Source organism: Heteronotia binoei, chromosome 13, assembly GCF_032191835.1.
Source record: "Heteronotia binoei isolate CCM8104 ecotype False Entrance Well chromosome 13, APGP_CSIRO_Hbin_v1, whole genome shotgun sequence".
Taxonomy (NCBI): Eukaryota; Metazoa; Chordata; class Lepidosauria; order Squamata; family Gekkonidae; genus Heteronotia; species Heteronotia binoei.
The window spans coordinates 70,243,010-70,261,016 of record NC_083235.1 but is presented as its reverse complement, the minus strand read 5'-3'; the positions used below and the strand labels follow the sequence as shown (position 1 = coordinate 70,261,016).

General features: G+C 44.4%; 1 protein-coding gene across 1 annotated transcript in view; it reads left to right on the top strand.

Annotated features, from left to right (window-relative positions):
• Nucleotides 1-18,007, top strand: part of QRICH2 (glutamine rich 2) — a 72,484-nt gene that overhangs the window by 3,382 nt on the left and 51,095 nt on the right. Inside the window, exons 2-4 of the mRNA XM_060253548.1 lie at nt 7,507-7,611; nt 16,525-16,596; nt 17,745-17,858. Of these exons, the coding sequence (XP_060109531.1) occupies nt 7,507-7,611; nt 16,525-16,596; nt 17,745-17,858 (291 nt within the window). The remainder of the gene's footprint in view (nt 1-7,506; nt 7,612-16,524; nt 16,597-17,744; nt 17,859-18,007) is intronic.

Here is an 18,007-nt window from a genome sequence, read left to right as displayed (position 1 = left end):
CTCAATAGCTTATACCCTGGAAATCTTGGTGCTCTTGAAGGTGCTGCTGAACTCAAGTCTTGCCCTTCTGCTGTAGAACATCAGTACCCACCTGAAACTATTAAGGAAGACTCATTGCAATGCCTTGAGTGAAGAAATTACCCAGCATGACAGAAGCAAATTTGTCCCTGACCTCATTTAGGGTTGCCAATCTCCAGGTGGTGGCTGGAATTCTCCCAGTATTACAAATGATTTCTAGGCACCAGAGGTCTGTTCCTGTGGAGAAAACGGCCACTTTGGAAGGTGGATTCTGTGGCGTTTACCCCATTGAAGTCCATCCCCTCCCCAAACCCCACTGTCCTCAGGCTCCACCCCCAAAATCTTCAGGTATTTTCCAACATGGAGATGGAAACCCTAGGGGGCTGGCATGAAAAGTCATCCATCAAGGCCCATGAGCCTGCAAGGGCTCCCCTGGCAGTGGTGTTCTGCTTTTCTTCTTTGGAGTTGCTGCCCGACCTCTTTTAGCTCATCAGTGGTGAATGGAGTGAGGAAGAGCAACCACTGCTGTTCACCCGCAGTGGCGATTGGGTCCAGAAGGAGAGTGCAAATGAGTGGTCAGCAGTGAGGAGATGGTCCCAGTGGAGGGCATAAGGGCGTCTTGCTCAAGGCCCTCCCCAAACCTGGAGCTAGCACTGCCTGACCTTTTCCGTGGTTGAATGTTTCATCTTGTCTCTGCAAAGCATCTTTCTGAAAAGAGGGTACTTCTCCCTTTCGTAGGCAAATAAACCCTTAGAAAACTGAAGATCACATCGCTCAATAATTGCATTCCAGTATTGGCAGCTCTAAATGTTTGATTGCAGCTTGCTTTTCTAATTATTGATTGTAGTGTGTTCAGTTTTAAAATAAAGATGCACTTTGCCATGATGGTGGAGGAAGCTCAGTGGTAGAATCGGAATAGGCTTTTGAACTAATAGTAGTATTTAGGTCATGGTATTTGACCATCTCAAGGACCTTTCCAACACTGCTATAGTTTTGAGAACCTGTCCTAAATCTTCCTGTCTTTAAAAATATATTTTAGGACATGGTTGTTAGATATATAAAAATATATTTTAGGACATGTGACTGTACATTGGCACCTCAGTGAATATATCAAACTTGGCCTCCAACAATGGCATGAAAAAAATCCGGGAATGCTTTATAATGCACAAATTGACATATACTTTGACAAACTCTACAGATGTACAATATCAAAACAAAGTTGTAGCAGTATGGTATCCATTAGTTACCTATATGGCAGAACATAATATAATCCCGTAAAACCATTATTATAAAAGCTTAATATATTTTTAAATGTAGGTTTGGTTATGTAAGAACGCTTAATTTCAATTTGATACACTGTGATTGTTATCAGTATTGTTATTTTTATAGCTGTTAATATTATTGTTAGCATTTTATTTTATATGGTTTTCCTTTGAAAAAATGAACATATGAAGCTGCCTTATACTGAATCAGACCCTTGGTCCATCAAAGTCAGTATTGTCTTCTCAGACTGGCAGCGGCTCTCCAGGGTTTCCAGCTGAGGTTTTTCACACCTATTTGCCTGGACCCTTTTTTGGAGATGCCAGGGATTGAACCTGGGACTTTCTGCTTACCAAGCAGATGCTCTACCACTGAGCCACCGTCCCTCCCCTAATATGAACATATGAAGCTGCCTTATACTGAATCAGACCCTCCGTCCATCAAAGTCAGTACTGTCTACTCAGACTGGCAGCGGCTCTCCAGGATCTCAAGCTGAGGTTTTTCACACCTATTTGCCTGGACCCTTTTAGTTGGAGATGCCAGGGATTGAACCTGGGACCTTCTGCTTCCCAAGCAGATGCTCCACCACTGAGCCACCGTCCCTCCTCTTTCTCTTATATCATCAGAACACCTTCTGTAAATTTGCAGATTTATCAATAGGAACATTTGAAATTTTTTTAAAAAATTGGCCTCAGTCAAAAGCCTGTAGAACTATGGTAGCTTTATTTTTCTGCATCACTAGATGATGTTGGCTGACCCATTAAGAATGTCTGGGTGTTGCTGTTCCTGCCTTTATTCTGTGGCAGGTCAAAATCATGGACCATCAGGCCTCTTCTGAGCCCTTCATTTTTAAATGTGAAGCACTGTGATTCCTGAACTTGTATGTCAACCTGGACAGCCGTGCTTATTTCCCCTCTGGTGATAATACCTTCTAGAATAACGAACACACGCAGAAATAAAATTTTCTTATGGGATTTGCTTTACAGTCCTTCCTTAAAAAGTGCATGATGTTATTTAGCCGTAGATACATTGAACTTTGACCACAGTCAATACGGAAGTTTAGCTTCGAAGAAGAACCCTGCTGTGGTTCATCAGGGTCTTGTTTCATGCAGCGGCCAGCCGGTTGCCTGGGGGGACCAACAAATCAGGGAGAAAGGAAGGACAAGGTCTTCCCCTGCTGCTGCCTCTGAATATGGAGGTTCCTATTACTCACCTTGCTAGTAATCATTGACACACACACGTTCCATAAATTTGTCTTACCCATACCCCCTTTTTAAAGCCAAGATAAAGGAACACTGTGTTAGAGAACACTGTGTGGAGGAGTAAGAGTAGGGAAGGAGGTTTTGCCACCTCTCCTTCTATGGCAGTCACCTGGGCTTTTCCTGAAGAGCCTCTCCTGAGTGTTTGGGTGGATTTCAGGTACATCATGGGATGTCATCTGGGAGGGGAGTGATGGCTGAAGCGGGGGCAGGGGATCAGCAATAATCCGTTCCCTTGCTGTTGAACGAGGTTTTTCTCCATTCACAGTAGAGCTCGTATGCGAATGTGGAGGTGGTATTTCTGCCCGTTTCCTCTTTCTACGGTTACAGCCTTCCCTCTTACATCCCATGTTATTGCCAAGGTTCCCTAACCATTGGGATTAGATTTTTTGGGAGTTGCAGTGGGGAGGCAGCAAAGATCCCATCCATGAACTTGAGCTATTCACAGTGTAGCATCAAGCCCATGGTAATGTTTATGTAACAGCATCTGAACTTCAGTTGCACAGAAGTTAGCCTTTCGATACCTATTTCAGCATCAGTTCTTTTTTACTATGACGTTTTGGATATTCCCCTGGCCATTAGGCTACATGGAATTTGGTATAAATTTCTATTCATTTTTTCCTTGAAATATTCAATGTGTTTTCAATATGTTGTTACATTTTCCAGTTAACTAAAAATGATTACTGTTGTGTATGTGAACTAACGCATGGATATCAATGGTGTTCCTGCCTGGTTCATTGGAGCCTGAAGGATTGAGCTTGGGGACTCGGGAACAATGGGCAGTAGGATCCAAATCCCTGCTGTGACTGCTCCAATCACAGGCCCCCTGCTGGTTTGAATGATCCAATAACGTGCTTGCGCGGAAACCCTGAGTTGTATATAGTTGGCCCCATTGGCCCAGTTTTCCAGACTTAGAATGCAGCCCTATACTATGCTGTACAAAATAAAAGGGCTATGATCACTACCATTATTTTCTGCTTCACTATAGGGGAGGGACGGTGGCTCAGTGGTAGAGCATCTGCTTGGTAAGCAGAAGGTCCCAGGTTCAATCCCCAGCATCTCCAACTAAAAGGGTCCAGGCAAATAGGTGTGAAAAACCTCAGCTTGAGACCCTGGAGAGCCGCTGCCAGTCTGAGTAGACAATACTGACTTTGATGGACCGAGGGTCTGATTCAGTAGAAGGCAGCTTCATATGCAGGAGGGACAGTGGCTCAGTGGTAGAGCATCTGCTTGGGAAGCAGAAGGTCCCAGGTTCAATCCCTGGCATCTCCAACTAAAAGGGTCCAGGCAAATAGGTGTGAAAAACCTCAGCTTGAGACCCTGGAGAGCCGCTGCCAGTCTGAGTAGACAATACTGACTTTGATGGACCGAGGGTCTGATTCAGTAGAAGGCAGCTTCATATGCAGGAGGGATGGTGGCTCAGTGGTAGAGCATCTGCTTGGGAAGCAGAAGGTCCCAGGTTCAATCCCTGGCATCTCCAACTAAAAGGGTCCAGGCAAATAGGTGTGAAAAACCTCAGCTTGAGACCCTGGAGAGCCGCTGCCAGTTTGAGTAGACAATACTGACTTTGATGGACCCAGGGTCTGATTCAGTAGAAGGCAGCTTCATATGCAGGAGGGACGGTGGCTCAGTGGTAGAGCATCTGCTTGGGAAGCAGAAGGTCCCAGGTTCAATCCCTGGCATCTCCAACTAAAAGGGTCCAGGCAAATAGGTGTGAAAAACCTCAGCTTGAGACCCTGGAGAGCCGCTGCCAGTCTGAGTAGACAATACTGACTTTGATGGACGGAGGGTCTGATTCAGTATAAGGCAGCTTCATATGTCCATATATGTCCATGTACCACCTCACCTCTTCCTTCTGTTGAACCCACTATGTTATAGTTACATTGCTCTGTTTCTAAACCTCATGATTGGATGTAAGTTCTTAAGAATTCTTTAGCTTCGTTCTGGTCTCTCTTCAGCGCATGTGATTAAGCATCCGTCCAACAGAGGCAGCTCTCTGTGCACAAGAAGGCTGCCAGTGTGGGACTGGGGTTGGAAACCTCCCTGTGTAGAGTGATGCACACAAGAGAAGGAGTGGACAATGTTATGGGGGATTGGATTGCATTCTTGAAAATCAAGTTTAAAATAAATTAAATAATGTAGTGTGATTGCACAGCTAAGGAACTTATGACTTTGATGATAAACATTTGAATAATCACTTCATCTGCATTCTAATTAGAAGAAGAGATTGGATTTATACTCCACCCTTCACTACCTGAAAGAGGCTCAGAGTGGTATACAATCTCCTTTCCCTTCCTCTCCCCACAACAGACAACCTGCGAAGTAGGTGGAGCTGAGAGTGCTCTCCCAAGAACTGCTCTAGAGAAAGTAGCTCTTTCAAGATCTGTGACTGACCCAAGGTCACTGTAGCAGTTGCAAGTGGAAGACTGAGGAATCAAACCCAGTTCTCACAGATAAGAGTCTGTGCACTTAACCACTACACCAAACTGGTTCTAATTAGTAGAATTAGAATTAATTCTATTTCCCCCCACTTTGACTTAAAGATAGTTCTCCAGGGATATGTGTCAAGTCTGAATGATCATTCCAGCAGGTGATTAAAATTTGATTTATGCATTCAAAAAAAAGGTTTATACCCACTCTGTCTTGCAGAATTTCTTGTGCTCACAGAAATGTTGAGGATCTGTTAGTTATGTCTGTTCATTACAGAATCAGAGGGGAAAGTTACAAAGTTAGAGGGGTGTCAACAACCTTGCATTCTTCTCCCGCACACCACCATCTTTGCCTTTTAGAGCTAAACAACTAGGGCAGCTTGAACTGTGAGGTATGCCAAGAATGGCTCCCAGCAGAGATAATCTTTGCAGTAGGCAACTGCTGAACTGGTTGTAATATCCTACATTCCTTGAGAACGTCCCCTTAATTGCAGGGACACTTGCTACTCAGTAATGCACCAGTGACCAGGGCAGGTGGAGGCACATCTCTTCCTTGTTTGTGCTGAGATCCCAGCACTGTGCAGTGTCTCAGTAGGACATGCACCCTTATTTATATCCTGTGTTTGTGTATCCAGCTCCTGAGGCGGAGCATTAGAAGTACTGCAAACTATCAATATGCCATGGAGATTACTCCTGCTGTACAGTTACTCCATTGGCTGCCCATCTCTTACTGGGCTCAGTTTGAAGTACTGGTTATCACCTGCAAAGCCCTTTATGGTCCTGGTCCCCAGTCTCCAAGACTGCCTCTCCCCTATGCTTCTGCTCATCTGAGCAAGGCCTTCTGCAGATGGGATGCTGCCCTGCAGATGGGAAAAATTGAAAAGTGACCATGCGCTCTCTGAAGGGCTCCCCCACCTCATGGACTGGCTGCCTGATGAGGTTAGGAATGCTTCCACTCTCCTGCTTCCTGCAAGCTGTGCAGAACTGAATTGTTCAGAAGGGCTTTTTGACACAGGCAAGAGAGCTGTACTGTAATGAAATGATTCAGAAAGATGCTTTGAGAAAGGAACAGAGACTGTAGACTATATTACTGTGGACGCTCTGTTGCTGTAAGGATGCTCCTGTTGTGTGATTTCTGCATCTCTTAACATGTCATGTTTAAATGCGTACGCTTTGTTTCAGTACAATTTCCGATTATGTGATCCAGCCTTATTTTATTGTTTACTGGATGTCCCATCCTGTTGGTTGTATTGGTTTATTCTGTGTAATCTGCCTTGAGTCTCAGCGAGAAAGGCAAACTATAAATTACATAAATAAGGGCCTCACAAACATGGTGTAAATGCGTAGTGCACACGCTGATGGTTTGCAGACCAACCACACCATGTGCCAAGTGGCTTTGCTAATATCTAAAGGTGCCCTTGCCCTACAAAGCTGAAAGGGATAACACAAAACTCACAGCAGGGCCAACTTCCTACAGACAGTTTGTGGATTCTGAAGGGACTCCCAGGTGCCTCTGTCTGTCTGTCTCTCCTGTCTGCTTTTTGAGCACTAAGCAACAGAAGTGGTCAGACCCTTTTGCTTTCTCCAGCTGGTGGTGAGTGCTGGTCCCGCGTACTCCCCCCCATTCCATCTGTGATTTTTTCTCAGCCTTTCACATGACAAATAAAAGCAACACTGATCCCAGTGGAGAAGCAGAGCATTATGGAATAGTTCTTTCCTGTTGCTTAGCAGCATGCCCATAACAAAGGATGGTCTATGGGGGAAATGATAGAAAGAAGTAACTGTATGTATTGATAAATACTCCAGATTGGGAATGAGCGAAACAGCAGTGCTGTGGGTTAATGAATGCAGACGTGTTTCTGTCTGCTGGCGTCTGACAGCAGCCAGTCTGTGCTTGACTCCTGAAGCTCCATTTTTTACCTTGTGCCCTAATGACAAGTGTATCAGAGAATGAAACTGGGGGAAATCAGAAATAGCGGGGCTTCTCCATCAAGAACCCAATTTTGTTTGCAATGTGATAGAAGTATCTCACTGTGGGCATGTGAGGTGCATTAGTCAGAATGTAAATCGCTGCGACATTTTTAAAGATTGTTTGTAGCCCCTCTGCCTGTTAGAAACACTTCGTTCTCATTTCTTAAAGCTCATATTGTCCGGCTGAAAAATATAGTTGCTGGGAGCAACTAGGAGATTCTTCCTGGGACTAATACATCCCAAGTGGGCACAAGGCTTTTGACGGGCGAAATAGTGCAGGAGAAAAGAGCTCCCCAGCTCTGTGGTCCCAATTCACTCACCTCTCCCAAGCAGTACTGTAAGCTGACTATACATTAGGGATCTGGTCATGGATCCCTAACATGACGCATCGTTTGGCCGTAAGAGGCATTAAAAGAGCAAGCAGTTTATGCACATTGCACTTTGAGCATTATAAAAAAAAAATCAGAATACAGATATTTCAAATAAGCAAATAAATATAAATAAGCTAAATCTGGACTTTTGCTAAGCGCCTTCTCCCACTGATCATTCTCTTTTTCTCTGTTCTGTAGGCCATGGCTCTTCTACAGGACCTGTTGAATGAGACAAGCAACATGAAATCAAATACAGCCAACTTGGAGGAAGATGTACAAAAAATCAAGGATCACTTAGCCTTGGTAAATTTTAATTCCGTGCTTCTTATCTCTTGCTGTTGAACTGATTACTATTTAAAGATTTCAGGTTTTCACGGCTGGCATCATCATTAGGGTTTGTAGAATCTTTCGGGCTCAAGTGCCGTGTTCTACTGGAGAAAACTTTCTCCAGTAGAACACGGCACTTGAGCCCGAAAGATTCTACAAACCCTAATGATTACTATTTCTTCCATGTAACTCCTCGGAGTTTGATTATCTTTTAAAGAGATATTATTTTTATTGCTCTTTATTTTTATATGTTAGAATACATTTTTTTCATACTTTTAATAAAAAGTTCAATAACTAACTTGGGGAAAAATTCAAGGGGTGCGTTCAGACACACCATTAGTGGCGACACAGCTCCGCCTTGCTGACGGGTTAAATATGTTTGTCCAGACATCCACATCTGGCAATCGAGCATCATCCGGGGTCATCCCAGCTTGCTGCGGATCAATATCGTGCTAATTTGATAGCGCAGAAAGTCCGGCCCTTTTTCACAGAAGCGGCACACAATTGTTTTTTTCCTGTTTGGACAACTCGTGTGATACCGCCCCTTGGGATGTTTACCGCCCCTCCCACTTTTTTTTTTTTTTAAAGCCCCAACAGACATGCGCATGGCCAGATCATCTGGGAATCTGAGGTGACGCGTCTGCTTCTCCAATCAACCCAGGATCGGAGGGGGGTGGGATGTTGTCCCACTATTCAGAACAGGGGGAAAAAAAATCTTTTTTTCAATGTGGAGGATTTCCAGATATCATTGTCACTGCCAATTTCCAGGAAAGTAGTTCTTGGGAATCCCCTGGTTTGAATTGGCAATGTTAATTCCCGGAACTTTTCCCCTCCCCTCCCCACCTCTGAAGCAACGTTTGATTTCCCACCTCCCAACGATTGGGCGCATGTTCAATGGACCCCCCGCCCCCAGGAATCGCATTGTGCACGCTCCAAGAAAAGAGCGTGATGACATTGGATGTCTGATCGCTCAACAACAGGGATGAGTCGCATTCTTGGATGCTCGTCTGATTGGCCCCACATCGAATCAATATTCAGCGGTTCATATTTGAGCGCTACACGTTCGCTTTTAATGTGACGCGTGATTGCACCCAAGGAACAGCTTTATATAGTCAGAAGAACCTGAGCACTACCTTTTTACAAAACACAGACTTAAAACACAGAGCAGGCATGTCATGAAAAGGGTTGCAGTGCCTGGTGTCCCCTGCCACTTAATTCCTCTTTCAAAAGTAATATCGTTCATGAATCGAGCAAAAGAAAGGACGTGACAAATCCTGATAGGTCAAATGCTGCTTAGCTGACAATCTGACTTTGTCAAATCGTGTCCTGAGGAAGAGTTGGAGTACTTATAGGAAAAAGCTGTCCAAAGTAGGCATGATTTGTTGGGAGGGTTGCCAACTCTGGTTTGGGAAATTCCTAGAGCTTTGGGGTGCCTGGGTGAAAGAATCTATGGTCAGTCCCAGCTGAATTCCAGAGTCAAAGTCAGAGTTCAGTCCACAGGTCAGTTGTTGAGAGAGCAGAGTCCAGTTCAAAGCATTATGCAGGAAGCTAGGCCCAACAGTCCAAGGTCATTCACGAGTGCAGGGAGGAAGAATCCAGAGTCAGAGTTAAGAGCTGGTCCAAGGGTCGCAGGAACAAAGCAGAGTTCAGAGCTGTGGTCACTGAGTCAAGAGGTTGGCAACTTGTTGCTTCCACATCAAGCAGTCTCCCTTGACTGGCTTTTATAGGTCTCTGCTGGAAGGGCCTTACTTACAGTCAGCTGCTTGGAAGTAACCCTGCAGCTACTCATCATTAGCAAGCAGTGGGCATTGGGCCAGAAGATGTGCACTTTGTCTTCTTTCCTGAAGCTCCACTCTAAGCCTTCACCTCCAGTGCTCAAAGGGGGTGGGTGAAAGTGGAGGGCTGGTAATGACGACCAGGTTTCCTCTGCTGGAAAAGGGCTGGAAGATGCTGGTAGCTCTTCATCAGCTGTCAGTTGTGAACTCTGACAAGCCTGCAGGTCTTCTTGCTTGCTGGTTTCTGCTGGTTCAGAACTGATTTCCTAAGGCTCTTTTTCTCCTGAGGAGTCCTTGCTGTTGCTGAATCCTGGCTGGCCCATGACACTGGGGAGGGCAGAGTTTGGGAAGGGAGCTCAGTGGGGTTGTAAACACATAGAATCCGCCCCCCCTAAAGAGCAGCCATTTCCTCCAGGGAAACTGATCTCCATAATCTGGAGATCAATTCTATTTCCAGCAGAACTTTCAGTTCTGCTTCTGGGAGAACTACAGCATTCACCTGAAGGTTAAGTAGTCAAAACAAAGGACCGCAGCGTGAAAAATACAAATCAAAAACGCACTGCTCTGGGCACAAGAAGGAACAATTTACTAATTGCCAGTCATTTGTGTACAAATATATATACAACATACAAATCCCAAATATGAAGTATGGACTATCGTAGATTGACCCAATACACCATTTCAAATCTTCCTCAGGTCCAAGGATGAATAAATTGAATCCAAAAACTTATAGTCTTGCTTATTGCTATCACTTCGAAGTGGGACCAAACCGGACTCCAAAGAGCTTAAAATCTTAATAATCATCACTTTTGGAATGAGGCCAACGAGACTCCAAGGAACTTACAGTCTTGTGTTTATATGGGAATCACTGCAAACGTTTACCAGTAGCCAAAGCCTACAATGATTATACAGGGAAAGATTCAGCCTCAGCTACTGGAGAATGTATGTGGTGATTTCCATATAAACGGAAGTTCTCACAAATAAGACTGTAAGTTCCTTGGAGTCTGGTTTGGCCCCCTTCCAAAAGTGATAACAGTTATTAAGATTGTAGGCTCTTTGGAGTCTGGTTTGGTCCCACTTCAAAGTGATAGCAAACTAACTTTTTTGGATTCAATCTATTCATCCATGGACCTGAGGAAGATTTGAAATGGAGAATTGTATCACCTACCGTAGCCCATATTTTATATTTGGGATTTGTGTGTTGTGCATATATACAGTATGTGTACACAAATGACTGGCAATTAGTAGTAAATTGTTTCTTGTGCGGTGTATTTTTTATTTGTATCCACCTGAAGGTTGGCAGCTCTATTTGTAGGAGATGTTGAACCAGCAAAGAAAGAAATTCCATTGAAGTTGATGAAAGAGGCAGGAAGGGAGTTCAGTAAACAATGGCCGATTCTGCACTGGGCAAAAGAGCCAGTAATACTACCCTCTCAGATGGTTCAATCCACACTGAAAACTGGCCTCACTCCTGTCTAGCTCCTGCTTTTTCGGTACGATCTACACTTGAAATCCTGGAACAGGAGTGAAGCTGCATTAGCCTCGGTGTTTCTGCTTACTTTCCAAGAGCTGTTTTCCAGCGGACTTTTAGTGGGTTTTCTTCTTTCTGTAGCTTTTCTTCATTACCACCAGCAGGTGGCGCTTCCTGCAGCAATCCTCATTGGTCGGTCCTATGTGACGTCCTATGTTATCTGATCGGATTACCAGGTAACAAAAGGAGAGGAAAACTCCTGCTGTGAGAGCTGTTAAACATATCAATGGATGGCCAAATTGACACCTAGGCGACAGGTCTACACAAAAAAGCTACTTGGCTTTCATGTGAAGATGCATTTTTTTCTTCTGGCACCATCCGAGGGACAAAGGTTTAGGCAGTCTGTGCGCTTGAAATGAAATTGAGAAGGCAATCGGTTTCTCAGTTCTGCTACCCAAGAATCATGAAGGAAGAATAGTCTCTGAGCCTATGCAGAGTTCCACACTCATGGCATAAGGCATTCCTTTTAGCAAGTACTAGCTCAAGCACTCCCACATGAGGAAGCCCCAGTCCTTTCCCCCAGAAATGTTCTGTCCTTAGCTCATCCCATTTGGGGAACTTGAAAGCCATAATTCTGGGGAACTTCAGAGAATGGCATTCCCACATGAGCAGGCTTTGTCTGTGAGCCTCCCCTCCCCCCAAGGGAAATCTAACTTTAAAACCTGAATACAGAAACATTGTTTTGTAAGGTTAACAGGTAACAGAGGCATCTTTTCCCTCAAGTAAATACAAAAAAAGAGAAATAACATTAGACAAGGGCAGTTCTCCAGCCAAGAGCTGGAGATCCCCTGGAATCCCAGCAAGGTTTCCAGCCTTCAGTTTTTTCTGCAGGGTGAAGGGAGTTTGATGTAATATCTTTATTTTAACCCTTTAAAATGGCAGAATCAAGAACCTGAGAAAAAGAGGTTGAAAAAGGTTTTGTTAATTCAAAACATTCAGGGCAAACGGTTAGGAAATGACCATTTCAACTTTCAAATTGGCTGAATGTAAATCTTTGAAACTCCCAAGCTCATCTTTCTCTGCCACTTATAAAATCAGAAAATATTCATTGCCTCAGCTCTATGAATTTTACAGTGGTATAGCCTCTGAGCTTGTACAGAGTGCCTAAAGACTAGCCCAAATAGAGCTGGCTAAAGTATTGCAAATGCTCAGCACTCGTGCTCCTCCTCCATCAGGAAGAAATGCTAATCATCCCCCCTCTTGCTCACAAAAGCCCACAGTCGATCTCAGTAGGCTAGATATATGTTTTATTTAAGGGCCAAGTATTAACCTGGGTGCACCTCCTAATTTAAGGTTTGAACAGCTAAGCTAATAGTACTGGGCCAAAGGCTACTTTCTTCAGCACGACCGATGTGAAGGTGACTGACATATTTGTTCATCATGCAGTGTCCCTGAAGGGTCTGGGTAAAAGTCGGATCTACATGGATCTTCATGAATTCATATGATTTCTACATTGAAATGAAATCAAACCACTTTAATTCTATACATCCTGTCTTAGACTATAGGCAGGACCACAGAAATCATGCCTCCACGAATTTGTGGCGCCTCAGCAGTGCAAAAACTGAGTTGCAAAGCAGGAATCCTCATGAATTCATATGATTTTTATGGTGAAATGAAATCAAACCACCATCATGTTGTAGATCCTCTCTTAGACTATAGGCAGCACCAGAAAAATCATGCCTCCACGAATTTGTGGCACCACAGCACTGAAAAAACATGTTTCCAAACCACGGATCCTCATGGATCCTCATGTTTTTTGCTTTGGGCCACTCCAAGATTACCAGCCAATCACATATCCTGTCCATGGGAAGAGTTTGCACCACAGAAATCATGGATCCACGGCTTCATGGCAGTGCCGAGGACCAAAAACTTGATTTTGGACCATGGATCCTCATGATTTCTGCTTCGGATCCCCCCAAGCCCTCCATCCAGTCTCTTATTACGTCCATGGGCAGAATTTGCACCACAGAAATCATGGATCCTGGGCATCGTGGCAACATCATGGAGCGAAAACATGGCTTTGAAGCACATATCCTCATGGATCCTCATGATATCTGCATTGGATCATCCCAAGCTCACCATCCAATCTCATGTTGCGACCATGGAAAGAGCTTTCCCCACAGATATAACGGATCCATGGCTTCGTGGCAGCACCATGGATCCAAAACATGTTTTTGAGGCACGGATCCTCATGGTTCCTCTTATGAGAAGATAGGAGTCTTGGAAAATAATTTCACAGTAGACCTTTATTCCTGGTTTAGCGGTGTCCCCAAACTGACATTCTACACCAGGGGTGGCCAACGGTAGCTCTCCAGATGTTTTTTGTCTACAACTCCCTTCAGCCCCAGCCAGCATGGCTGATGGCTGGGGCTGATGGGAGTTGTAAGCAAAAAACTTCTGGAGAGCTACCGTCGGCCACCCCTGTTCTACACTAAAATCATAAAATTGTATAGAATCATAGAGTTGGAAGGGACCTCCAGGGTCATCTAGTCCAACTCCCTGCACAATGCAGGAAACTCACAAACACCTCCCCCAAAATTCACAGGATCTTCATTGCTGTCAGATGCCCATTTAGCCTCTGTTTAAAAACCTCCAAGGAAGGAGATCCCACCACCTCCCGAGGAAGCCTGTTCCACTGAGGAACCGCTCTAACGGTCAGGAAGTTCTTCCTAATGTTGAGCCGGAAACTCTTTTCATTTAATATCAACCCATTGGTTCTGATCCCACCTTCTGGGGCCACAAAAAACAATTCCACACCATCCGCTATATGACAGCCCTTCTAGTATTGAGGATGGTGATCATATCACCTCTCAGCCGCCTCCTCTCCAGGCTAAACATCCCCAGCTCCTTCAACCTTTCCTCATAGGACTTCGTCTCCATATCCCTCTGGGCATATCCTCTGGGCATGTTTCCTTATTAACCTGTGGTGCCCCAAACTAAACGCAGCAGTCTAGGAGGGTCCTAACCACAGCAGAGTAAAATGACACAATCACTGAACATGATGTGGACACTTGGTTTTTGGTGATACAGCCCAAAATTGTGTTTGCCTTTTGGGCCGCCACATCACACAGCTGACTCATGTTCAGCGTGTGGTCCACGAAGCCCCCTAGATTAGTTTCATACATAGTGCTGCAAAGATAAGTCTCCCCCATGCTATAATGAATATGCAACTAGGTTCAGAAAAAAAATCCTGCAGTTGTTTGAGACTTCGAAAATAAAACCCGGAACTATAAATAGGCCAGCAGTCCACAAAACTGCTTTTATGTAAAACTGTAGCATGATCCTTATATTCTGCCCCCACTTACATCCAGAGAGCTCACGCAAGAGCAGCTGTCATTTCTGTACACTAAAAGCACCAAATCAAAGAATAGGTAGCTGTACTCCAGTCTGAATATCTGTAAGGAAAAGTATGGTCATTCGGTAACATCATCCAATCCTGGTTCAGCTAATGGGAGAGAGATGGATTCATCAGAATATCACACAACAGAGCAGGCCTTGAAATTCCTAGTCTCATTTCAGAAACCGACCTATGAAGCTCTTTTGCCCTCAAGCATAGAAGGCGGAGTGCACAGCTTGCTCTCTCATGGGAAAACCACAGATTATGCAAAATCACTATGTTTTTATTGTAATTAAAAGAAGACTCAATAAGTTTTAATTCTAAGCAGATAAGTGATGTATGGAAAAAAGTCAACCCTTTGCCACTGACCCTGTTTCATTCTCAAGGTGTCCCATCAAGACACATATCACATATGTATGGCAACACTTCTGTCCTCAGTCATATTTGATGAGGGAAAAGGCCCAGCCACACCCCACATTCCACATGTATATGGGAGGACTCGAGGATGGGTTCTCCTTTTGCATCTCATTCCATTAGTCTCCAAAACTACCTTTGTTTGCTGGCTTCGTGCATGTATCACTTTTCTCCCCAATGAAAGCAAAGGGGCTGACATCATTCTCCTGTCCTCCACTTTTATGCTCACAAAAACCCTGCAAGGTGGGTTAGGCAGAGAGTGCATGACTGTCCTGAGGTCACACAGCAAGCTTCCATGGCAGTCAGGATTTGAACCTAGGTTTACTAGATCCTAATGTAATATTCCAACCACTACAACATACTGGCTTAGCATGACCTGGTGAGCCAAGAGTACAGCATGTAGAACAAGGGTGTATGACTTCCCTAAGCCTTTCTGCATCTTTGGAATCATGACACAGCATGGTGGCTGCAACCAATAAAGCAGAAATCACGTGGATCCATAAGGATCTGTGGTCCAAAAGCAATGAGAGCAATGCCGCCACCTTGTGGATAAGTGAATCAATACAGCCCTCAGGATCATCACACCCAGACAGTGTGGATTGTTCGAGGATACTCCGGATTTATATAAGCCAGCTTCAGTCCACAGAAAAGCTGGCTTAAACATCAATGCAGAATCGGCCAATGTGAATAAAAACAAAGGAAGAATACACTAGACCACATTCTAGACAGGTCCTGATTCACTAGGCTTTTTATGCAAGGCCACAAGTTGTCAGCCAGGAACCCTTCGGCTGTAGCCAAAGGCTGATCCCTCTGGCCATGCCAGAACAGAGGAGAATCACACTCAGATTCAGAGGAGAATCACACTCAGATTCAGAGGAGAATCACACTCTTATTCAGCAGCTACTAGCAAAATGTTCCACAGCTTACTCCCCTTCTAGAAGTGCATTGGTCTCTTTGCAGTCTTGTCCTTTGAAGTGATCTTCCAGCCTGGCTCACTTCCAGGAATGGAGCTCAGTAACAGGGAGTGGGGAACATCACCTCTGGGTGAAAACTGCAGTGAGACTAGCCCCAGGTGGGAAGAGGATTAGCATTCCTTACCCACACATCTCATTTGTTTTTTAAATTGCACCCCGTCTCCTGATTTTTATGTGCTTGGGCAGGGCTTTTTTTTTTTTTAAAGCCCAGCAGGAGCTCTGCATATTAGGCCACACCCCCTGATGCCAAGCCAGCCAGAACTTCCTTCCTCTGCATTCCTGCTCCAAAAAAGCCCTGTGCTTGGGACAGAGATGGGTTTCCCATGATTAAATCTACTTCGGCCTTTGGATTTGAATTTTTATCACAGTCCATTTTGGATTTTTTTTTGTCAAAGTGCAAATGCTCCCAGGCCTCAGTATAGGTTTGGCAACATGGACAGAAATTGCTCTGGGCTTTAGTAACCCAAGCTGCGAACTGGCATATTCCTACTAGGTACTGGAGTTCCATGCTGAATGCTGTCTCTTTTGAACAGCTCTGAGTACAGAGAGACTAGTCCCTGAGAGCCACTCAGCTCTCTGAGGCCTCCTTTTGTTTCCTAAGAAACAAGATGTTTACTCCTTTCTTATGGGGTGAGAAATGGCCCCCAAATCAATACATTTATGGAAAACTGGAGACTTATGAATAAGATTTTTGGCAAGGTGTTTTAAAAGTGCTCTCTTCTCAAACGTGTGAGGAAAGACTCCTCTTGAGAGCAGCCTTGTTTTCCATTTTTAAAAATGTTCATACAATTTACCTCTGAGCAGCCAGAGATAATTCTGGTTGATAACCTGATTGTAATCTCTTTCCTAACGTTGCAGATAGACCCCCAGGCATTTGATGATCGGCTACGGACTTGCTTAAGTGATCAGATGAGTTTGGACCATGATGTGGTATGTTGCCTTAGTACATAAAATAATGATTTGTTTGCAAACCACAAACAACCACTCCCCAGTAACACTCCTTAGAGTGCATTTCTGGAGTGGTTTTGAAGAGGATCAAAAGCGCATCTAGTCACCCATCCAAACATCCTAGCCAACCTGTATTAGCAGCTTCAGCCCGTACTTGTGGCGCTGGACCAGCAAAGTCTATGCAATCTGCACAGGGAGATGGATTTTTCCATAGTGAGTGAAATGCAGTTCACTGGTGCCTGTTTTGTTCAGCATTTGCATTCCCAATTTTGTACAAGTGCTCCTAACTCATAGAACTAGAAGCTGCTGCGCAAATACACCTTCAATGGGTTGTGCAACCAATGCCAACAACTTTACCTTTTGAGCTTAGCATATTGGTGGCTTACAAGATAGACTGCATAAAATTAATAAATTCAGCCCCCATCGCACAGGCCTTTATGGTCGGGGGCCTGCCTATCTACAGGACCGCCTTTCTCCGCATGTTTGCCAGCGAGCACTGCGTTCAGGGACACAAAATCTACTGTCTGTCCCTGGACCAAAGGAGGCCAGGTTATGCTCCACAAGGGCTGGGGCCTTCTCGGTGGCAGCACCAGGAATGTGGAATGCCCTCCCTGAGGCTATAAGGGCCCTGCAGGATCTTTCTACCTTCCACAGGGCCTGCAAGACAGAACTGTTCCGACAGGCATTTAACATCTGACCCGGGAGAAAACTGCCATCCCACATCTCTAAAGAGCTATGATTACTATCTGATCACCATCAGGAAAAGAATCCACCTATATTAAAGACAGCATCATAGAATATTTTAATTTTAATTGTAATTGTATTTTATTGGTTTTTAAATTATAAATGTAAATATTTAAATTGATTGTTAGCCGCCCTGAGTCCGCTTGCGGAGAAGGCGGGATAGAAATTGAAGGTAAATAAAATAAAAAAAATAAAACACACATGCGGACTTGTTGCACAGTTGCCCTAAAATAACATGGTTAACTCATAGTTAAATGGACTTTTCAATGACGGGCTGGGAGGTTACCAGGCTACCTGATATCCCTCCGCAACAGGGGTCCCTTAATAGAGAAGGAGTCTAGTATGGCGGTGGGATAGTAACATTTTAATGTTTTGTTTCTCTTTAGAAAGATTTAGAGAAAAGGCTGAGCAGATTTCCTTCCCCAGAGGAAATGAACAATATGGTACGCTGGGAAGTTCTGGAGGATGTCCTTTTGAAAGGCAAGAGGAGCCCGAGTCCTGTGAGTATGATGTCTCAAACCAAAAGTGGGTTGGGAGAGAATAGTTTTTCATGTGTTCTTGATGGTAGACCCCAAGACAATGTACACCTCCCCCCAGTATATTATAAATCTTATTCATGGTTATGCCCTTCACTCTGACTTCACATATT